This window comes from Ornithodoros turicata, chromosome 9, assembly GCF_037126465.1.
Source record: "Ornithodoros turicata isolate Travis chromosome 9, ASM3712646v1, whole genome shotgun sequence".
NCBI lineage: Eukaryota > Metazoa > Arthropoda > Arachnida > Ixodida > Argasidae > Ornithodoros > Ornithodoros turicata.
The window spans coordinates 5,921,543-5,945,783 of NC_088209.1; the positions used below are offsets into that span (position 1 = coordinate 5,921,543).

The following is a 24,241-nucleotide window of genomic DNA, read 5'->3' on the forward strand; positions in this document are numbered from 1 at the left end:
TAAGAAAAATACAATAGTAACGCATAACAAAAGTATTACAAAAAGTGAAAAATGAAATATCAAGTTGATGAGGGAAGAAAACCATGTGTACCATGGGAAGGGCATGATGAACGTGATATATAAATTTTATTCTCTATAATTTATATAACTAAAGAAGACATATAGGTCTAATGTACTAATACCTATATTATAATATAACCAAATATTCGAAAACTTAGAACATAAAATTTTAGAGTACGAATCCGAATCGAATATTGCAAATATCGATTCATATTCGAAATTTCGAATATTCGCAGACCTCTACTTCTTTCCACATCCTGAGAAATCCCCCATTAAAAAATTCGCTTTTCTCTTAGAAGTGTGCTACAAGATCCAAGTTCTCTTCGTGAAAAGTTCAGAATATTTTCCAATTTTGCCATTTAGCTCGACAACCAGATCGATATATGATCATTTGAGTCTATGTTCAAAACTTCCGAATATTTGTTCATCCCTAACAACATCATGACATAGTGATGGTGTGCAGCTGATGGACTGCGATGGTGAGCCTAAGCTTGATAATGAGTTCTACGTATGGGTAGTTTGGCCCCTAATAAGTACTTATCCATAGAGCATGAAGTTTTAGGGTTTAACCCGATTCTTCCCCAAATTTGCACACTTGATTGAAGGTTGCCTCGTTAGGGTGAAATCCAATTTTTTCCTGTCAAATTGCACTCACTGAGACGTCTGTAAGAATGCACACTAACTTGTTTGGCAGCAAATGCAGTTACATGACCTTTTGTACCAAACCAGAACAGTTAGTTTGAGTAACTGAGCCCGATTTCTCCCCGAATTTAGCACACTGGAAATTTTTTTTACCCGAATTCGCATCAATTTAGAGCACATGTTTATTTACCTGGTTTTTGCCCCCCAAATTTAGAAAAAAATATTTCCCGAAAACTTCAGGCTCTACTTATCCACTACCGTTGTTCTTACTTGTTTTGACTTGCAAATTTTCTTCTTCGTCCTGAGTGTCATATCGGTTGTCACGTGCATGGGAACTTAAATTCGCGATCTTGGGGCACACGCGAAAAATAATTCCACATGAAGAACAACAACAACAAAAAAAAACACTTATACAGTAAATCATCTCTTGTATGAGTGATTTGTATCAAGACATAGTAGAAGGCACCACATTCCCTTTTGTTTTGGTCAGAATTTTCTTGAAATAGTCAGTGAAAACCTTTAGAAATAGTGCAGTTTGGTAAACACCATGATAGATTATCCATATCATTCAGTTATTGATAGGGAGTGACTTTTTCGGGTTAAACCCGATTCTGCCCGGTTATTCCCCCCAAACTGACCTCCGATCGATTTGGGTTAAACCCGATTTCTCCCCGAATTCCAGTCACTATGAAATCCTCAAGTGACGTTTCCACTGAAGACGAACAAAGGTCACCACGTGTAACACATGTAAGAATGGGTCACTTACGTTCCCAGCAATACACCAATGTGTGTCAACACTGTCTATGCCTTCGGGGATTACCGCTGGAAGGTCCCGATTCTGCAAAAAAAAAGAAAAAAAAGGAGATCAGGAAAGTAGGGGTGTACGAATATTCGAATTCTGGAATTCGAATCAATATCAAACGCTCAAACTATTCGATTCGCGAATCGAATATCCAATATTCGATTTTTCAAATATTCGACTATTCCATGAATATGAACGATACAACCCGAAAGTGGGCTTCACCTGATGCTTCCGTGCATGAGGTGAAGCCTGCTTTACGAAATTGCCCTTACTGCAGGACCAACACAGGCGGGATGGTGTTTCGTTTAAGATAACGTTATCCAAAGTTAGTTTTGTAGACATCGTCTGTGGAAGGGGTGGCGCCCCTCCAACATGCAGTTTAGCGGTGCCGACGAGGCACTTTGATTTGATGTCTGTGAGGTTGCCTTTAAAAGTTAGGATTCTTGAATAATGACTACAGCTCACAAACAAGAAGGGTGTCTTAAAGATGTCCTTTACGTCTAAAATTTCAGTAGTGCAACTTCCTAGGGCGAGTGCAAAGAAACTAAAGGGTGTTCATGGCGAAGCTGAGGCAGGATGCAAATTCATTTGTTTCACAAATGGTCTGTGGTTGTCTGAAACAATTACAGCCTCATCCGTATAACATGCTACTGTCTGACATAAAATTTTGAAATGAAGGTTACCACTCCAGTACTTCAGTAAGTGTAGGCTCACCTGAAAAGCAGGAAGCACTCTCATGTAAAGCTCATGTAAAATTAAAGAGTAGGGGCTTTAAACAGAAGAATTGCATTTCTCGTGACTGTTAATGCAAGAAAAATTACCCTAAAGCCATGGGCTAGTTGGCCACAAAATGGAAACTTTTAGTGCGAAAGTCACATATTGTAAATTTTGCACGAATATTCGATATTCGATTCGGTATTCGGAATGTTTTCCCTCATTTGATTCGATATTCGATTCGACTTAAATTATTCGGATTCGCACACCCCTACAGGAAAGGTCTTAACAGACAAGAGGAGAAACAAAAACACCCGATAACACCCGAAGGCACAATTATCGCCTGATTTCTCCGCGCCCGATTTTTACCCCACCAATCTGAGAAAGGCATTTAACCCGAAAAAGTCACTCCCTAGTTATTGAGTAAATGACTTAATTTATGAGTGACCTGTGTCAAGATGTAGGAGCAGGCACAAAGTTCAGTTTTGTTTGGGTCAGGAAATTTGCTTAAAATATAGTCTGTGGAAACCTGGAGGGAATTTGAAGGCTTACCATGGCCTTCTATGTTTCTCTTTTTCTAGGAACTGGTACCAGAGATCCACATGCACTTCCAAGCTCAGAGCTTTCACACTTCAATGTATGCATCATCCTGGTTCCTCACTCTGTTCACATCTTGTTTGCCGCACACTTTAGCATGCCGAGTCATGGACCTTTTTCTTTCTGAGGTGAGTTCTTCTACACCGGTGGACAGCAGAACTGTGAGGTATTCAACTATGAGTAATTAAGTTACTCTAATTAACTACTCTAAGTTACTGTAATTAAGTAATTAATTACATTTCGAGTAATTAATTACTGTACATAAATACTTTAAAGGAGCACAGAGGTGACTCCCTCAACTTTTTTTTTTTGCTGCGGTGTGTTCTGCAAGAAATAATACTAGCTCCTGTAAAAGAACGAGTGCAGGTGACCTACAGAGTGCTCACAAGGCCTCTGTTCTGCACACCTTTAAGAAGATCCTTCACTCGTGTGAAGAGGGTATCCCAGAACGAGGGGACGCCGAGACGTAACGTGGTCCCCGGTCACGTGATCCGTGGTGTGGAGCAGCACTGTTCAAACAGGTGTAAGTGGTGCGTGAGCAGAGAAGAAAAAAACGCAGGAAAAAGGAACAAAAACTTCCCTACGTCACACGCGAGTCATGTCGCCCGTCTGTGACTTTCCTCGACTGTTATAATTGACTGGATGACAATGTATGTCTGACGGGTGCGGTTCCCATCCTGCGGTCCAGATGCTTGCATGCGTTTGCGAGTGTCCTCAATAAACCTGCATGGGTAGCCACGTTTGTCCAAGGAATCGGCGATCGTTGCGTCCTCAGAAGCCCGTAACTTTGTGCAAGATGATAACTGTTCAGATCAGCGAAATAATGTTAGTACCACACTCCGTTTGTGCTCCGTGGGGTGGTGTGAGTCAAAACCAAGGAAACTGCCGGTATCACGAAGCTTTCGGTAGACACACGTTTGAATGCCTCCCGAGCTACATCAGCACGCACACACATCCAAGAAAGGAAGCTTGTCATTTTGTTCCATCTCATAAGTGAAGTTGATCGATGGCTCAATGCTGTTTAGAACCGAGTGGAACTCATTAACGTGGTCACTGTTGAGAATCACGAACGTGTCGTCGACGTAGCGGCGATAGAACTTGACCGGATGGCAAAATCGTTCCATGGCAGTTTCTTCAATATGCTCCATGACAAGATTAGCTAACGTGACTGACACGGGGCTACGCATCGGGCAACTGTCGACCTGGTGGTAAGTCCTGCCGTTGAAGGTGAAGTGCGTCTGATTGAGGCAAAACCTCAAAAGAATAACCACCTCTTCAACTGTGAGCGACGTTCAAGATGGCAGGCTGCTGTCCTGGCGTAGTCTTGCCTCCGCCACCTGTACCGCGAGATCTTTGGGAACGTTGGTGAACAGAGACACCACATCAAAGGATACCATAACCTCATTTTCGTTGAGAACTAGCGTCCGGACCAACTCTACAAGCTCCTTCGAGTTGCGGACCGTCAGGCTGTTGTTACCAATGACCGGAGCTATGAGTTCCACCAAGTATTTGGATAGGTTGTATGTCGGTGACCCAACGAATGAGACAATAGGCCTCAAGGGGCATCCTGACTTGTGTATCTTGGCTTGTATCTTGGCGGCTGAACGACGAACGCACCCAACATTGCGTCACATCCTTCCATCCATCCTGAATTTCCCCCCTTTCTCGAGGTTAATGCGTTTGGGATAACCAGGGTGTCTACCAACCTGGAAAACCTGGAAAACAGGGAATTGTCAGGGAATTTTGATGTGACTGGAAAAGTCAGGGGATTGTCAGGGAATTTGGCCAAAAAGCAGCTGAAGTCAGGGAAAATCGCAGACAAGTGCTGTGATGATGCGCGGAGAATCGTGAGTGCCGATCGGTGGTTGAGCGGCGATGACGCAGCAACGTTACCGCGAGTAGCAGTTCGCCAGTACGGCAAGCTCTGAGGCAGAAAAGTAGGATATCCTCACTAATACGTAATAAATGGTCTGCTTTATGACGGATCTGTATCAAAACGTAGGAGCAGGCACCAAGTTCCCTTTTGTTTTTGGCAGGGAATTTGCTTGAAATAGTCAGGGAATTTGATGGCTGTAGTTTGGTAGACACCCTGATAACGCATCCGAAGTAGAGAATGTGGGTCGCTATTTCTCAGTGTGTATTGACCCCATCACAAAGAGCGACTGGTAAAAACCCACTTGTGACCATTACTGTCAGACTCTCGCGTGATGTCATCTGCGATATGTATGTGGACAAACGTGCTTATGTTGGCTCATCAACAACATCTACGCCATATTACACCTCTGAGATAGCAAGACCACCCGTTCCCTGGACGCCTTTTTCCACATTTTCTACGACACCTAAACATACTGAAACCGAAACTGCACAGTGTGGTACTGGCGACACCACTCGCCGCGGATGCGAACCACAATAGCAAACAGACAAATCAGGCAAAACTACAGGTGCATTCCTCCAGTGGTCTCAGCACGCGCTACTTGCCACGGCACCAAGGCGTACGTTTTATTCTGCTGCTTTCAAGCGGAAAATCATAGAAGTGAAAGCTACAGGAAACAATGTGGAGGCTGGAAGCAAATGTGCTGCTGGTTGGGCCAGGAAGAGAAAATCATGGACTGCTCATGGATTCACAAGGCCCTCAGTGGTCCAAGGAATGGATGGCACGGAGATATTGAGAAGGCCCTTGCTGACTACGGCCATCGCAAGCGGTCCTCCCTCAGCCAGCTAGTATCCTGGGTCTTGGAAGCCTGGAAGGCCATTCCAGAGATCCTCATTGTGCGCGCGTTTAAGAAGTGCAGGATTTCAAACACGATGGACGGAGCAGAAGATGACGTGCTCCGGATAGGCTTCGACAGAGCGAATAGTGATGCCGACGATGTGGGCGACGAATAAGGTGTTTTTGAGAACAAGTATTGGACCAAAAGTATTGTTTCTTAATTTTGGGGTAGGTAGAGAGGGGGTCCTCTTAGAATCTGAGTCGTCTCGAATTCTTGTAAATGTGGTATGTCCTGTTTGTGGAAACTCTGGACAAGGCTCGTGGAACCCCGGTTGAGAAACACTGATCTAAACCAATGGCCATTGAATATGCGTGTAGCACGTGAACCTGCCGCAGTGAGCATTGGATCCCGTGCCCCTCGAGAAGTTGACAGGCTTGGTGGTGCATATTCGATGGCCATTGGTTTAGATGATCCTTGGAGACTGCCCACCCGTGTGACAGCCTGGGAGCTATGCAGCTCTGGTTGACAGTATGGGTGACCCCTGGTGATAGGTCTGTGGTCACTTAAATTTTTCCTCCTTTTGTCAGTGTGCCTCAGAGGTGAAGCCACCCAGAACAGTGCAGATTTTTCTGGTTGTGATATGCATTTGTAAACTGAATTGCGGTGTGATAAGGCACCATTTGGCAAAAATATTTTGCACTGTCACCCTTGACGGAATGTTCGATTAATTAAACCGCGCTTCGAGCTGCACTCTGGCCTTTCACTGTTCCTTTAGAATGATATTGCAGTGGGTTTTTCAGATTTTCCTTCTGAGTCTGACCGCACAAAGCCGTAATTATGCAATTTGTATTCTTAATGCGTGCTTGAAATGACAGTAATTGCTCGAATCTATCATGTGGGATAGCATCGTGAAGTTGTCTTAATGGTAGTTGTTTGCCTTATAGGGAATGGAAATGATATTCAGGATAGCCATTGCCATTCTCCAGTACTGTAAGGAAGATATCCTACAGCTAGACATGGAAGGCATGTTAAAGGTGATCTTTTTACACTTTACAATTTTACTCACATTGCAACATAATGTACAGCTTTGTGCGCTTGTGCTGTACACTTCGCATACTTCATGTCCCTCTTTGTGTGCAGTATTTCCAAAAGGAAATGCCATCAAAATGTGAAACAGATCCCGATTACCTCATCAACCTTGCACTCCAAGTGAAATACAACAGCAAGAAAGTAAAAAAGTAAGTCTTGCCTGCAAAAGTCTGTGGAATTTATTTCGTATATTAGGGAGTGTTGTCTGACAACTCATCAAGTGAGGAGAATATCCATTCTGATTGGCATTTTTTAATCAGAAAAACAAAGAAAAGGTCCAGGCACTTTGTTGCTTTATTTTCCAAATGAAAAGGATTAAACAATGTTAAAGAATGGCTCACAAAAGCTTGGCCAAACTCGAGCCCTAGAACTCTCGGACTGAACCCGAGCCCACAGTCAAATGGACTTTGAGGCCCAATTTCGGCCTGTGGGCTGGGCCAGCTTGGCCCTTTGCAGTGCTCTGCCTGGTAGTGCAGATAGGGTGTCTCTCTCTCCCAGACTGCCTCTACGTCATACTGTGCTTCGCGGCAGCACATCCGACTGCTTACCCAAGAACGCGCTGTTCTTCACACGGCGAAGTTTTTGGACGTTGTTGTACATTGAATTTTCAATTTTTTTTCAATAATATTACTCCCAAAGGGGATTACTACTGGGGGTTAGAACACTGCTAATCTCCCGTATACCCAATAGTAAACCATCAATTAACAATGATAAAATAGTGATAATGAGGTGGGTGCCTAGAATATTGGTGGCTCTCATCCTGAGGCACTTCCCTTAAAAAGAAATTAAGATGTGCAGACAGTCAAAACTGTAAAAGAACCCGGTTCACAATAACAACAATACACAGTATAAAGCGCAGTAGCCATCGAAAATATATTTGACTAATAGCGAGACCTAAAGAATATATATGGTCATTAGCAAGTATATCCCAAGCAATTGAAACCTTCAATGAAAGCATAAGCCTCATCTGTGGAGAGGCTCATCATCCCATTGAATTTGGGCAACACATTCCAGCTTATGATAACATGCGAAAAGTACAAATACTTAACCCATTGTGTCGTACAGCCTCACCATCTCTATGCTCTGCTAGTAAAGGTCAAGGGGACAGAGGTGGTAGGCTGATACTACTGTTGAGATTTTACCTAGTACAGTGCGAGAGAATGAAAAATTAAAGTGCCTTTTTGCTAGCCTTTACAGGCCTAAGACTTTTCAACATGTTACATACAGAATCAGTTTCTTTGTATTAAAACATTAAATTGTGCACTGATAAGACAGTAAGCAGGGTTTCAAGCGGTCCCGAATGTCGTTTCACGAGTGCTTTAAGTGAACACAAGCTTCACTTGAAGACAATGTGTTCTCCATTTATATTGTACCTCAAACATCCCTTCTCCTCATAAGTGTTCCACTGCAACTGAGATCTGAACATGCTGGTAACTCCCTTCTGTCCTTACTGCAGGCTAGAGAAAGAGTACACAGCTCTGAAAGCCAAAGAACACGAAGAAATGGTAGAGCTTAGAGTAAGTGATGCACTTCGACTTTGCACACTAACATTATCTCATGTAGCACATGAGTTTCTACTTGTGCTGTCAGATCTTTTTCTCTTATCATCCTCAGTCCTGTAGTTGATGCATTGATAGAGCCTGAAGTTTTGGGGTTTAACCCGATTCTTCCCCGAATTTTCACCCCGAATTGAAGGTTGCCTCTTTAGGGTGAAACCCGATTTTTACCCGGCAAATTGCCCTCACTGGGATATTTGTAGTAAAGCACTAACTTACTTGTTTGGCAGCAAATGCAGTTACGCTTGTACCAAACCACTACAGTTAGTTTGAGCAACTGAGCCCGATTTCTCCCCGAATTTAGCATACTGGAAGTTTTTCCACCCAAATTTGCACGAATTTAGTGCACATGTTTATTTACCCGATTTTTACCCCCGGAATATAGGAAAAAAATATTTTCCGAAAACTTCAGGCTCTATGCATTGATGCATATAAAAAGGCTTATTCACCTTGTCTTCATTGTGCAGAGGCTTCGTACAGAGAACAGGCTCCTGAGGCAAAGGATAGAACACTTAGAACAAGTAAGTGCCCTTGATAGGATTTGTATGCATACACATATCACGCATGTAAGGCTGAGCCTGTAGAAAAAATAATTACAGGATGGTTACAGTTGTGTAACGTGGATTTCAGCGGTAGCTGTTGTGTGTGGACGTTGGCACTTTTACGTATGACACTGATATATGCGCAGGTACTTTTAGAGTGATGAGTACTGCCTCGTTGTCTGTGAAGTGAGTGGTGATGTGTAGAGCTGGAATTAGCGGGACAGAAATGTTACTAAAATTGGGACAAAAGCAGGACACTTTTCGGGACAGCGTACCCATCTCTGAGTATGTCAAAACTGCTTTTGTTAGCTTTAGCTTATTTTAACTTGTTTTATGTCACCGTCAACAGACGAAAGAAGAACAGAAAAGAAGTGGGAGGGTTTTGTGATACAGTCACAGTGATTTCCCGAGACCTTCCTGTTAACGGCTGTCGATGTAAAAATATGTTCAATTCAGTCCTGATGTTCAGTTCAGTGTGGTAATACAGTAAAATCTCGTTAGTTCGGGCCCATTAATTTCGGATAATTCGGCTCTGTCAGTTAGTCCCATCGAAACTGCCACGTATTTTTGTGGCAGGAAACTCTAATTAACTCGGTAAAAACTCTGCAGGCTCCAGATAATTCAGATATCGGGCCGGACAATCGGCTGCCACAAACGTGAAAAAGAGTGGCGCATTAAAATCCCATTGAGATCCCAGCTGGTAAATCGGCTTTTACAAACGTGAAAACGAGTGACGCGAAAACAAGTGACGCAAGTGCCCATCGAGAGAGGTCATCACCCGATCTCCTTCTCTCTCCCTCTCATATTGCACGTGTGCCACGCATATTGCACGTGTGCCATATTGCACGTGTGTGCACGTGTGCCACACTTCCTCACTACTCTTCGTGGCGTTAATACTTCATTGGGAGCGTTCGGACTGCACAAGGCCAATGCTTGCTCACTCAAAAAGAGGGAAATACGAGGCGAAAGACCTTGCGCCAAAAGTGGTAATTATCAGATCCCTGAAGGACGGGCTCTCTCAGCAAGAACTAATGCAGAAGTTTGGTATCAACCGGAGCACACTGGGGACTTGCGTTAAAAATGAGGCGCAGATCTTCCAAGCTTATGAAACTGAAAAGTTTCAGGGAAAGTGGGAAGAGGTTCCACACCGCTGCTCATCCACAAGTTCAGGACACACTTCTTAAGTTGATAACCAACACTCATGATGCAAAACTACCGCTCAGTGGACCTCTGATGTGTGCCCAAGCCGAAAAGTTGGCCCTAGCCACCCTCGAGGACTTCTACGACGGCCTCGATGGCACCTGTGCTGAGGAACTGGTTGCGGGCGTCCTGTTGGCAACAAACAAACAGGCAATTGTTGACCAGCTTTTCATAAATAAACCTTTGTGAGCGTGATGGATGTAAAAAAAAGTAAAGATCAGCTATTTTTGGCATAAATTCGTTATTTCGGAAACCCCGATAATTCGGATTTTTGTTGCAGTCCCTTGAAATCTGAATTAACGAGATTTTACTGTATTTCTTTGAGTAATATTGAATTGAATACATTCAAATGTTGCTACATGTACTACTGCATAGAAAGCTATGGCTTGTAAAATATCTTTCTTAAAAAGAAAGAAAACTTTCTTACAAACAAATGAACAAACATCTATGAGCATTCACATAATGGATCAGTATGGCCATTGTCGTATTTGTGATGTATTGCAGTAGCTGCTGCGTATACTTTGGGTGCAGGGAAACCATTCAACATGTAATGGCATTTTGAATTGCATAACTTCCAAACAGGAGAAAACATGAAACAGAGAGAGAAGGTCTTTAGAAAGCCCGTGCAGTTCTTTGCTGAACATGCTTTTCTTATGATATGACATGACATAACAGACGTCGTAAAAACTACAGAAAACTTACAAAATTTGCAGAAAATCGATTATCCTATCTAATTCATAGCTTTCAGTAACAATTGGCCACGAACTACCCACTGGTGGCCAGAGTTGACCAGTTATTACTACTTTGAACTTGCGAGACACTGTGCTAGATTTTCGTGGCGCATCATGTTATCACTGCCTGTAATTTCTTTCAGGTTTCCTCTAGCCCTGAAGCAAAATTTAAAGAAATGCTACGTAAAGCAGTACTTCCAAGTCCACTCTTGAAATGATGCGCGTCGTCGTGAGCGACTAGTTACGTTTTGAAGTAGAAAAATATGCTCCATTCTTTTGCGCTTGGTATGCGGTTTAGTCGTACAGTAGTAGGGCGTAGGCTTGAGTCGTTTCATAGTACACCACAAAATAAGGCACACACGATGCGTAACCTTCATCTGCATACAGAACTACGCTCCAACTCCCCATAAAAGTTTTGGGCTTTTGTCGGATTGCATTGGATTCGCCCCAGTGTGCGCAAATTAGAACCAAAGACCATCAGTGCCGCTTTTTAGCCTGTAGAAACCGAAACAGCCAGATGTGCACGCCATTGTAGTGGGTGATGGATGACTCGAATTAATTTGATGTATTGGACTTAACACTATTCAAATAGAATGTCGAATACATCATTACTGTATTTGGCCTGAATATTGAATACTTCAAATATTCACATAGCCCTAGGTTATGGGGGGGGGGGGGGGGGTATAAACGAGTGCTTGTTGCATTCTAGAGTGAACATAATTCAGCACTACGGCTGTGCTGACTGTGCAATGCATAGCGTCCCCCAGTGCCCATATTAGTGACTGAATTGGCACTTTGCCAAGTTAGTCTTTGGGGGGGGGGGGGGGTTTGGTCTTTACCCAAAGTGATGATGATGCAAACCATGGGTTCAAAACGGGTTTACCTCTAAAACACAGGGCCCTAAATATAACTAGTGTATTTTCACTTGTGTCCTCTGATACATACTTCATTTAACCAAAGAGTTTCTTGAATATCTGTTCTTGATATTCACAATGTTCTGAAACTAGTTTTAGATATACAACCTCTTCCTAAAGATACTTTGTAACTTTAACATTTTCTGAAGTATATTAATAAAGAAATGTCAAATACACACATGCACACACAAACAAAAATAAAAGCTGTTGCAGGTATTAACATGCATGAAACTGTATTCTATTCTGTGCTATGTTTGCCACCACCTTGAGTTCATTGTCAAGTGTCGAGTCTAGATATCTTGACTTGAAAACCCGTTGTCTAGCGTAAGAAATATGCGTCGCCAACCGCGGGTCTGCAGTATAAAGAATAAGTTCCTCATGATCACTGTGGTGTGCAAGCTCTTTGCTATAGATTCTTTCCACAGATACATGATGGCCCTGTTTTAGCGTGTTTATCCTGAAATTTGGAAGGCTGGTGACGCATGTTCCCATCTTTTTTCTCTTTCTTCCTTCAGGAAAGCTCCTCACTTGCTGACCGCTTGATTCAGGGTCAGGTTGTCCGAGCACAAGAGGCGGAAGACAATTACATCATCAAGCGAGAGCTTGCTGCCCTCAAGCAGCAAGAGCTTACAGTCCAGCAAGAGTTGGAGAAAGCACACAACCAAATCAAAGAACTTCATGAGGTGAACAAGAGGACATCATTGTTGTAATTATTTCCAAATTGAGCAGAAATGTGCAGTATCTGCACAGTGTGATAGTACTGCATAACTTATTGCATAACATTGGGCAATTTCTTTTGCGTTTCTTACTCAGTTTCGTTGGTCTGCATGCTTGTTATGGGTAAAGCCGCCAGCTTTCTGTGACCGAAAATTTACTTTTCTGCGAAGTGGAATTTGCAAATCTTCTTTTTTCTTCGTTTTTGAAGAGCAAAAAAAAAGAATGAAAACGCAAAAGAGCAGCATCCTCCCAAGATTGCATACTGAATCATCCACATGCTTTTCCAGCCTTTGTAACTGTGCAAACAAAACTCAACTCAACTCATCCCTGTCAATCTCTTTGCAGACGTTGCAGTAGTTAAATTTCCTTTCATTGCGGCACAATTCAGTCATGTAAGTGCCAGCATTATCGGTGGTGTCAGGCATTGCAGTCGCAACTGACTTGGGTTAACTTGCGAAAATGTTGCAGAATGATTGAAATCCCTGTATAATTCTGTAAAATATCGAGAGATATAATATATATATATACAATATTCTACGAAAAAAGGGCTGGTTCCGAAGGAATAAAAATAATGAGGAAAGAAATTCTGTTTGATGGCTCATTTCTAGTGAGGCCATTACCATGACATGTTTCCCTTGGCTTGCCTGTCAGCAGAAGCGTAATTAACGCATTAACCGTGTAAACAACAGTTACGAGGTTAAGAATGTAATGGACGAGCTCTACTTATCTACATATATTTTCTATATTCCCAAACACCACAGTTTAGTTTAGCTCATCTGACTCGTTTGCTTTCCAAATTGTAACAGCAGTGACCTGAAAAATGAACGTGATGGGAATGCAACAATGTACAGTCTTAACTGATGCGCTCTACACATTCTGCACACTGGGGTTGCTTCTCACTAAAACAATGTGTCACTTATGGGTTAAGTGATACAACTAATATGAAGTAGTGTATTTAAGTAAGAAGTCAGTGGATAGCCGTGGTGTTTGCGAATTTGATTTTAAATCTTTTCATGCAATGCTGGTTATTCCTCTGAATATTTTTGCTGTTATCATTTTATGAAATATGCCAAACACGGCCAATTCTTGCCAATTCTTCCCTATTGCCAATGCCAACTCTTCCCTATTTCAAAAGAAACCGGGAAAGTTTGAGCGTAGCTGATGTGTGAAGATGGTAGATGTGGGTACAAAAAATTAATGCCCCACCTGTCTGCACGGACAGGTGGAGATAGACAGAGCCCGTGGCTTTCCACGATTCCGTCAAGTTTTGCTGAATTGGCCGTCCGCTGTATCCGTAAGAGTCTGCAGTTTTTTGCAGAATATTCGATGTCCGACAGAATTTATGTAAAGATCTCAATCGATCTGCAACATTTTTGTGTGTTAAACTTGATCAGTAGTGAATGCAATGCTTGATATTGCCAGCATTTCAGTGTGCCAAAGAAAATTTAACAGCAGGGATGCCCGGAAAGAGACATAGAGGTGGCATAGTTGAGTCGGGTTTTCTTTGCGCACTGAAAAAGTGCAAATGGCTGGAAAAGCGTGTGGGATGAGTCTGTATGCGACCTTGGGAGAATGCCACACTTGTTTTTTGCTTGTTTTCTCTCGCTCGCAGAATCCTGCAGATTTGTAAATCCAACTTTTTCCACGGCAGACAGCTAGGGGCTTTGGATACTGTTGTTGACACATCACATTCTCATTGAATAAAGTGGAATTTGTTCTGTCAGGACTTGAGTTACAGTCTTGCTGTGTTTGCATAGGCACAGACTCAGCCTTCTTCAATGGAAAGTCAAGCAGAAGATCTGCTCAAGTCTCTGCAGGGTGAACTGGTTGCTGTTAAATTAAGGGAAGCAGAGGGTCAGGAGACCATGCGAGGACTCAGGCAGAGGATTCAGGAACTTGAAGAAGTAAGTTGGCATCCTAGTGCATTGTAATGCAGTTGTGCACAGAGTAATATAGCTTCTCTAGCTAACAACGTTCAGTATGTAACGTGCTCCTTCCTCCTCAAATGGGAGAAAGAAAAAATCTAAATGCTGAATTGAATATACAATATTTGTGCAAGTTTTACAATACATGCCTTTTGCACTTAAAGTGTGCAATTTGTAGCCCATGGCTTTGTGCAATTCTTCTGCAATTAATTGTCTCAAGTGAGACATCTGAACTTTCTGTGGGAAGTGTGCCTGTTCTTTAACAGTGAAAATTTGTGCATGCATCTCAAAACTCACATTGACGTACGCGAGCAAAATCACTCCATGCGGGTTGAGCTTAAGGCATCTTGCTATCATCTGTAGTAACAGTTAATGCAGTTCCAAATGACCTTGCAGCACTATTGTCATCTTAGTCCACTTTTAACATCTGGTCGCACAGTGCTGGAATTGGAGCAACTATGTCAAAATATCGTCATGTCCCGCTCCTCGATTATCGCTGTCATCGCTACTGACCGTGGTTGTCATGTATCGCTGACTACCACAAAAATACGTTCGAGATGCAGGTTTTAGCTGTGCATGCAGTGGCACTGTGAACAGCAGTGTTTATGGAATTTCACCAAACTGTAGGCCTCATATGAATGTTCAGAGTTCGTTGGCAATCCACTAAGGCCTCAACTGTGCTGACTATGCATGAGTAGTATAGATATAGACTGTATAATTTTCGAGCGGCATAAGAACCGAGCGGCATAAGAACCGAGCGGCATAAGAACCGAGCGGCACAAGAACCGAGCGCTATAACGGGCTCTTTTTTCTAATCCAAGATGGCCGATTCTAAGCCAACACAATCCAGTTCTAAGCCAACACAAGCCAAATCCAAAGCCATCTGATTGGCCGCCATTAGCTCCGCCCACTTCACACGTTGATTGGCCCATGCTAAGCCTACTGATCTTTGATTGGTTGACCGTAGCTCCTTCATGCTAATTAATTGGCTCCGCCCCCACTTCACACGCTGATTGGCTCATGCTAAGCCTTGACTGAGCATTGGTTGGTTTACCGTAGCTCCACCCCTTCATGCTAATTACTTGGCTCCGCGCGCGCGCCCCCCACCGCTACTGATCGCGCGTTGATTGGTTCACCATAGCTCCGCCCCCGCCCGTTTATGTTCATTACTTGACTCCACCCCAGCGGGCTTCACGCTGATTGGCCGGCGCGACCGCTGATTGGTCCAGGCGCGGCTGCAGCGACCCCTGCTGCGGCCCTATCTCAGATGTCCAAACTTACCCATCTGATTGGTCCATTCTAAGCCACTCTCCTAGCCCCCCCCATCTGATTGGCCGCCGCCACTGCCTTCACCGGCACCCACCCGTTGCGGCCCTATCTCAGATGTTCAAACTTATACCGATTGGCTCGCCACCAGACGGCGCGCGGCGGCGGCGGCGGCGGCTTCAGATGGTTCTAACCCATCTCAGATAGCTCTATGAGATCGAACAGACAGGGAAAAAAATACCTTTCAACGTTTATTGAGTACATGTTTGAGGAAAAGCATGGCAGTTTTGGAGAGGTTGATTCCCTTGATGCTGGGCATGGTTCCACGGAAGTGACGGATCATGTAGACGTCTCCGGGACAGCGGCTGAGAAAAATTTCGTCCTCCGTGAGTTGGCACTTCCGCGTGCACTGGATATCTTCGTAGCTGTCGCTCACGTCCAGCGAGTGAAGGCACGTACGCAACGATCCAGTAGCGTTCCTGTCCAGGTTAATGCCGGACCGCATAGGTACCACGTGCCACTCTCTGATGGCCAAGATGTCGCCAGGGCATTCGTGCGCGTACGTGTGCTTATCCTTCTCCAGCTTGATGCTCGCCGTACAGTTGCCGGCGTCCAACGCCAGTGCGCACGAGACGAGCGAGAAGAGAACGAGGTACCACATCCTTCCAGTGACGCAGGTCAAATGACGCTACTCCTACTCATCCACCGCATTATCTGTGCGACGGAGGAAAGAATGCCGTGTGAAATCCCGCTATCTACGTCATCCACTCGAGCTTACCATATTCGCAGCTTCCGTACGGGTAGGAGTCCACGTCATTGTAGAGATATCGTTTGTCGTCGTACGCCATCAGACTTCTTTTCACGTTTCTGATGGTGTACATGCACTGTTTCTTTCCCACTATTGACACCTGTTCGTGCGATACGCTGGCGTGCTTGAATAGGGTATCGCGGTACGTGTCATGGAGGAGGTGTTTGCGCACAATGTTCTTTTTGACCCCTTTAGCTCTTGCAATTTGTTTTCCCCCGGCTAATTTGATGGAGTACATTTTGGCTTTCAGGCATATTACTTCCTCGATGGGTACGCTACCCGTTTCACTTTTGAACGCGCCAAGTCTACCGCGATTCCTCTCGCTGTACAGTGGATGATCACGATCGAAGGAAGACAAGTCTAAATGGTCGTCGGCGATCGCGCGTAACTGATCTTCGTAGTCCTTGCAGAATAGGCCGAGGATCAGAGAATCCGTGTCAAAGTAGCAGGTAATCACCGGACAAGTGAGCTTGCTCAGCAGGGTTTCATAATAGAACGAGTACATGGTTAACTTACTCAGTTCTAAATCGTGAAGCCAATCTGCAGGGGGAAATCGCATCGCACTTTTCTCTTGCGCATTTCGAACATGACACAATCGGGGGACAAAATTTCCATTCGCGCGCATTCCGCCCGACTCCCGAGGCGACTCGCCGTCTCCTCATCGAAGGCTACTCGAATGTCTCGCATATTAAATTTATTTAGCAACGTACGCCCGAAGACCGCATTATTTGAGATTTTATAGAAATTTTTCTCGAACGTCGTGCTCGATGCGACGCGTCTGGCAACATTGTCCTCAATGTAGGGACGCAGGAATGGTGCCTGACGAAATTTTAGAATTCTGTGAATTTTCGTCACCCGCATGCCCAGTCTACAATAGAGAGCGAGCAGCGCGTAATGAACCACGTACTCGACCTTGTCCTTGCACGTGAGCAGCAGCTTTTTGCTGTTCGCCGGCTGATACATTAACTCTTCGAGGAGCCCTCGCTGGAATGGTGAGAGCCATTCCCTCGGGACGACCGCCTTCTCGGGAGCCAGGGGGAAGTACCGCGTCAGCGCGTGGATAGATTTTGGATACTCCAAATCGCACACGTACACGTATCCCACGTCCGAATCTGTGGGATGACGCATAAAATCCACGGAGCTAAAATCCTCGACCCATTCGAAATCGCCGACTGGGAGGTGCTTTATCATACTGAATCCGTAAAGATTGTTGCAATCTATGTACGATATGTACACCTCCTCTTTATCGGGATCGTAGCCACTGCACAGCGGGTTGTTAGCCCGTAAATGACGCCTGCTCGCCTGACAGAGTCCACCTCTAACACCCGATTCGATGGTCCGGTACATGTCCTCGGCGATGATCAGCTCCAATTTTGCCCGCGTGTAATTTAGAGCGCATTGCCACGAATAGGATGCCAGCGAAACACAATGAAGCAATTCCAATCCGCGCGCGTCGTAGCACAGGCGCCGGAAGTGCTGCATTACGTCAGCATGTAACAGGGCATCCGTTTTCAGGTACAATGCATTATAATCCCTCAGATTCGAGCATCCAAAACGTTCAAATACGTGCAGCGCGTACTGATAGTCTTCGTCGCTTATATCCTCCCCCGTCAGATCGTTTCGGAAGGCGGATTTTGCCGGCAGAGCCAATTCGTCGTAGACCGCGAACGAGCTAACGTGGCTGTACGGGAATACACCTTTACGAAGCAAAATTTCGTAGTCGTCTCCAAATACCTGCTTCAGGCATTGGAACGCCTCTGCGCCCCCCATGGATTTGACGGTTTCCACGAGCTCTCCCAGCGACGAATTTAGGTACTGCATGGTATCTCTGAATAGGAAGGTGCCAATTTCGAACGATCGGATTTTTTCCATGGAACTGGCCACGATGAAGGGAGCTCGCTTCCACCCGAGAAGGTGAAATTCCCGCAGTAGTCCGGCCAAATCGTAGGCCAGATTGTGCACCATGATGGGCAGTTTTTCCCGCGTCGTGCACGCTACGTTACAGGGGTTGCACAGCGTTGCGATGTAATTTGTCTCGCCAGCGGTACAACGCTTGGAATGGTCGTGGTGCCGGACACGGGATACATCTTGCGCGAACTCCCGCCCGCAGTACGCGCAGTGGGTGGCAGCTCTGTGCCGCGCTCGTTGCTCATCATTCAGCACCATTTCCGCGGGGCAGGCGTTCAGGGCGATCATCTCGTCCCGCATTTCCATCAAAGCTCTGACGCACTGCCTCGCGGAATCTTCACCGTGGTGCGCCCTGATGCGCATCACCTTCGAGTCGTGGGTGCGTACGAGCACGGCACAAAAGCTCGAGGTGACGTGACGCTGCATGCCAACACCACTGGGCGCGAGTACGCTCTCCGTGTCCAACGCGACGACGTAGTTGTACTGCTGCTTGTACTGTATTTTAGTAAACTCTACAAAGTTTTTGCCCGGTTCGCAAAATTCCAATATGATTTCGTTTACGTCCGCGCACAGGCGACGATGTTTCGCCATGCTCTCTTCCTTGTTAAAAGAGCGCGTGCAACGCTCGCATACGAAACGCCTGTTGTCTCTCATCAGTAAGCGCTCGAGAGACTTGATTCCGAAAAAATGTTCATCTACAGCCAATAAGTGATTTTCTTTTCATACTCGAGTTTGGGGATCGCGACACGTGCACTCCCTGATCGACGTACTCGTATACGTACACGGATATCTTGTTTTTATCTTCGAATTCGTCCAGATCAGAGTAGGAAACGGGGAAGCGACTAGGCCACCAGTACTCCGCGGCAGTAGTTTTCACATTTTTTCCACGAATTACTTTCCTGCGGGTGCAGGAGGGCAAGCGTATTGTATTTAAAACACTCACCCTCCTTATGTGCCGGTAAATGAATATTCGTCAGCACGTTCCTGCGTTTAGCCAAATGATCGGGAAGTGCCCCTTTGCATCCGAATTTTTTAGTTTTCACCGCGGAAATGCATATTTGAACCTTTTGGACGTCGGTGGACACGAACCCGCTCCCTTCCCGCTGATAATTTTCTACGCGTCCCATGGACTCCTGAATCGCGTCCATTAGGGTATTCGCGACGGCTCCGTCGCTGTGGACTTCGCGAGCAAACGCCATAAAGTGGGCTATGTGCGCGGTTATCTCCCCCCGAGTTTCCCTCACCATTAAAACATCGGAACAAATGCAAAAACCTAAAGGGTATTCTTTGCGCTCTCAATATGGCGAGCATATCGTGAAAGTGACTCATTAAATATTGTCGTAAATCCTCTACTCCCTGATCGTGAACAGATGCCAATAGCGTGAATCTTTTGACGATACCTCTAAATGCGGCGTCAGTCTGGAAGAAGGGCAGGAAGGATGTATCCACGTCGGGGTGAGATCGCATCACGTGAGCAGGCAGTGTAGGAGGTGCGCCGTCCCGAGAATCGTCGTCGTCGTCCGATTCATCCTCGATATCGTGAGGATCAAAAAAGCAGAACACACACCGAGGCACTGAAAATAAACGCGCATCAGTAAGAAACGTGCAACAAGTAAAGGAGGGAATAACTTACTTGTGAAGCGAGTGAAAGCAGACTGTTCCCCCCCTGAGGCGATCGCGCGGCTTATAAACCGGCATCCACGCTACATGCGCCAACACGTCGGGGCTCGCTTGTTTCCACGCGGTCGTAAATCATGTGGCACCTCGAGGATGAGGCCGCGTTGGGGGCCATCTGTTTAATATCAGAACGCGCGCGCGGCCGCAATGGTGAGCATTCACCGTCGAAGAAAATGTTGCGTCAAGGTAATGTAAATAGGTCTTCTCCGAGAAATTGGGTCACCTTGAGTCGGTTGCATGTTCCAACACGTTGGGGTCGCCTGTTTTATATCAAAATGCGCTTCATGGCCGAAATGAGTTTATACTATAGAATGGTGAGCTTTGTTTTATTCTCGGGGAAGTTGCGTCAAGGTAATGTAACGAGAAATTGGGTCACCTTGAGACAAGCCCCAACACGACGGTGCCATCTGTTTAATATCAAAAACGCACTTCCACCCATCCTGGCGGGCCCTAGCGAAAAAAATGTTGCGTCAAGGTGATGTAACGAGAAACTGGGTCACCTCGTAAATCATGTTTTCCGAGGCCACGCGTATTAAAACCAAAAGTAAACTGTTGTGCTTGATGAGACAAGTCTATCTGAAGGAAAATATCCCTATGAGCCAACCAACTCATTGCCGAAACAAGCGCCAAAAAACAAAAGGGTTCGCTTATGCAGTTTCCAAATGTCCTTCGCGCGCGCATCATATATCACATGCTGTTCCCGTGTGATTGTGTAAACAGAATCGCACCACCCTTGCGCTCCTCCGGAGGTGCTTTATATAAAAGTCGCGATATATACAACTCATTTGAGGTCTGTGAAGCCGTCGGTCGACTCCTCGTGAAGCGCACAACGAGAAAGGTATGTTTCACTATTGTCTTCAAGATGAGGAAAGTTAGGTAATAGTCGTCCTCATTTTCAGTTCATTTGGCGTGCGTAGAAACTTGCACTGAGAGATATGTCATCTATTGTCGAGAAGCTGGATAAACTAAAGAAACCCGGTGATGGAGACATTCAGAAAATGAGCATTGTTCCAAACAACGAAAAGCTCGACGTGTTGGACTTACGCAAAGTGGACACTATCTATGGGGAGTCCGTGTACGTGGAACTCCTGATGAACAACGATAAACGCGTGAAGGTGTACCTACCCAGTCGTTTTAGGCGACTCACGGATGAAGATTTGCAAGAAATGCGAGAATTACCAGATCTGAAACTAGAGAAGAAGGAGAGATTCGGGGATGGTAAAAGAGCCGCATCGCCCGACATCATCTTTACTCACGCGAAGAAGAAGTGACCCGCGACGAAAGTCCGCGTCCCATATGTAATCAGCGGGAAAAATAAAAATACATGTATTTCTGATTTTAAATGTTGCGTTGTTGTGATGGATTAGGAAGATAGGCTGATATGATGGGAAGCTCTATTGATAGAATGATATGATAGGGAGCTATAGCGCGTATTCATTGACTAAGCAAGTGTAGTTTGTGGGGAGCTATAGAGAATAAAGGACGCCAGGCGTTTTTAAGCGACAAACAACTTTTCTAGCAGCTTTATTGATTTTAGGTCATTAGCGGCGAGATTATCGGAAAACAGGGATACAATGCTCTTCAGTGATTTCCCTTTCGCCAACAATGTCGCCGCGATACAACAGTACACACCACACATTGGAGAATACAGGCTTTGGATACAGACATCATTATATTCGTCGACGGTGAGGCGTTTCAGCTCGGGTTCGATGGGCGGCAATCCGAAGGAATCAAAGTAGATGAGGTCATCCTTCATTTTCGCGTACAAAATCCAGTGCTCCCCAGCTTGCTGTCGCCGATCGGTGTTCACCACGATCATACCCGGTCTATCCAGTGCGGGCAGACGATCGTCTCGAGCGTATACACCGCGGAAGAGTGCCGAAGTGTAATCGTTGTACTTCAGGAGTCTCTCGATATCTTGCTCGAACATTGCTAATCCAGTGTGACGTTCCTGTTCTTATCGATGGACATAATTCGCACACTCTCGGACAGTATCAATACGGTTGTGGGTTCGGCTAAGGCACGTCGGAACTTGAGTTGCAGACGAACGTTTCCACGCCTGATCGGTGACAGGTGGACGGAGGATTGATCCGGATCCAGGTCGTAGTACAGTAGGAACTTGTTTCCAACGTAGTGGTCGTATTCGTAGGAGACGTGCTTCTCACACAGCTGCTCCAGGAGGTTGAAGTAGCTTCGGTGGTTCAGGTTATTGTTGAAGTCGAACGTGTCTATTCGCTGCGTCCCGTTCACGGTGAGCGTCGCCGACTCAATGTCGCAGTTCACGAATCGGTACGGGTCCCGATTGAATGCTCCCTGGTAGGCTAGGGTGGGCACGAATGCGACCACCACCTTAGACGGTATCTTCTCAGGAAATAAATCTTCCAGGCATGCATCCAGGTTGCCAACTGGTAGCGAACGAATACGCGATTCACTTCCGGCCAGTGTGTAGAGAGCCTTGCGCTTCTGCAATTCCGTTTCGTGTCCGAGGAATAGGCTGGGAGACACGGTGATTTTCTTTATGTACAAGGTGGCACTCATGATTTCCACTTTATGCGCGTGCTGCTCCTGATCGGTCTTCATAATGCGGAACGCGTCGGAGCCTTGATAAAAAACAAGCCTAATTTCCACTCCCGATATGAGTAGCTTAGGCTGCAGGAAAATGTCCGAGTTGATCTTGGAAACCAGGTCGATGGTCTTGCCGCCGCGTGTGAGGTTGTATCGTTCGGCCGGTCCACGAGCGCGAATGTTGTTTTCCGTTTGACGCGCTTCTTCTTGCGTGTACAGACCTGCTTTATGCACAGTATTTTGCTCCGTGGTGCTGGCGTGAAGCAAAATATCCAAGTAGCTTCTATAGCTATACAAATCATTATTCGTAATCATGGTCTGATTCAAGAAGACGGCTACGTTCTTGAAAAGCGAGCTGGCGAACGCGTTGACGGGGTAGACCTCGTCGTAGGTCGTCCGATCGCCAGCCTGTGTTTCCGGTAGCGAACCATCGTCACGTACGATGCGGACTTTCGTCACTATGTACGCGGAGTTCAAATCGAGATAGTGGTGCCCCAAATTCGAAAGCTGGAACTCTATGACGGAGGATATGTCAGCGACCGGGTAGAATACCTCATATTCCCCCTTCAGTATATGCCACTGCGTTCCCGGCACGGAAAATAACTGTGTTTCCGACTTATCCAACAGAGGAGTGTCGGGATGTACGACGTTAATCGTGTCCATCTCGCAACTAAATTGTGGCCGCGCAACCAGCGTGATTTATGCCGTCGAAGACGTCCGGTTTTCTCCTCTTTCTTCGCCCGCCAGCCCCTCCGAGGTCGCGGAGAATTTCACGGCCCGTATCTTTCGCCGATCTTTTAAGCGCACTTCGGAAAGAGTCTCCCTCCGACAGATTTTTGGCCACGCGCTTAGCGGCCGCAACAGCCGTCTTTTTTAAGTAGGGCGATACGCGTTTAAAGAGTGGAATAGCGAAACGCCCGAGCTGAGAAAAGAAATTGCCTCCCCTCTGGTACAGGTGCGACCTGTATACCGTCGGAACGCCAAATCCGTAGATTGGTACCGCTTTAGTGTACATGCTTAAAGTGCAGCGTCAGCGTCGATCTACCGCGATTTTGTAGCGGTAGCTTGCGACCCGTGTCGTCGCGTATAGAGACGGTGATTGAGGAAATTTCGCGCTGCACTAACTTAAAATACTGAACGGGTAGAAAGCTGAAACTCAGTTGTTCTTTCGTTCTATCGTATACGAATGGAATTAATTTCAGTATCGGATGCCGCCCGTTTCCCACTACGGAGGGCGTGACGAGATCCGTGTATATCATAATACAGTTAATGGGAAGATCTATGGTCACTTCGTCGACGCCCGTATCGTTTTCCGTAAATACGGTTTTCGCGCCGAAACCCAGTAGGTACGCAAAGTAATCGGATAATGTAAGCGACACGTTTTCCCGCAAGCTCAACGAACACTTCCTCGCCCATGCATCGTACGTGAGGGAAGCCTCCGGCTGCAGACGCTCATGGATGGCGCTCACGAGAGCTTCGGGTGTTTCGTAGTAATTCGGTGGAAGTGAAATGCGCCGACTTTCCGTCTCTCGAGTGTTTATGTGGATGCGGTACGTCTTCACTATGGGATTACACGTGATGTGCTTTCGGGATCCTTCAACGTGGATGTGCTTCACCTGAATGAGGTCCAGGAACTCGGTCGACAAGTTGAAATTCGTCGGGAGAGAAAGCGAGTAAGTGTTGTCTTTGTATTCCACCCGTGATTCTGTATCGTTCGTCGCTCTGAAGAATTCGTTGAATGTGTCGGTAATGAGCGATCGGGGTTCTAAAATTAGATCGTTATTGATCACTATCACCCGGCGAACTCGCATCATAAC

General features: G+C 45.7%; 1 protein-coding gene across 5 annotated transcripts in view; it reads left to right on the forward strand.

The window, feature by feature from the left end:
- Positions 1-24,241, forward strand: part of LOC135368070 (ecotropic viral integration site 5 ortholog-like) — a 176,687-nt gene that overhangs the window by 111,069 nt on the left and 41,377 nt on the right. For all 5 annotated transcript variants that reach the window (XM_064601146.1, XM_064601148.1, XM_064601147.1 and 2 more), the window contains 7 exons: positions 2,800-2,943; positions 6,471-6,560; positions 6,667-6,764; positions 8,072-8,132; positions 8,639-8,692; positions 12,074-12,241; positions 14,033-14,179. In XM_064601146.1, the coding sequence (XP_064457216.1) occupies positions 2,800-2,943; positions 6,471-6,560; positions 6,667-6,764; positions 8,072-8,132; positions 8,639-8,692; positions 12,074-12,241; positions 14,033-14,179 (762 nt within the window). The remainder of the gene's footprint in view (positions 1-2,799; positions 2,944-6,470; positions 6,561-6,666; positions 6,765-8,071; positions 8,133-8,638; positions 8,693-12,073; positions 12,242-14,032; positions 14,180-24,241) is intronic.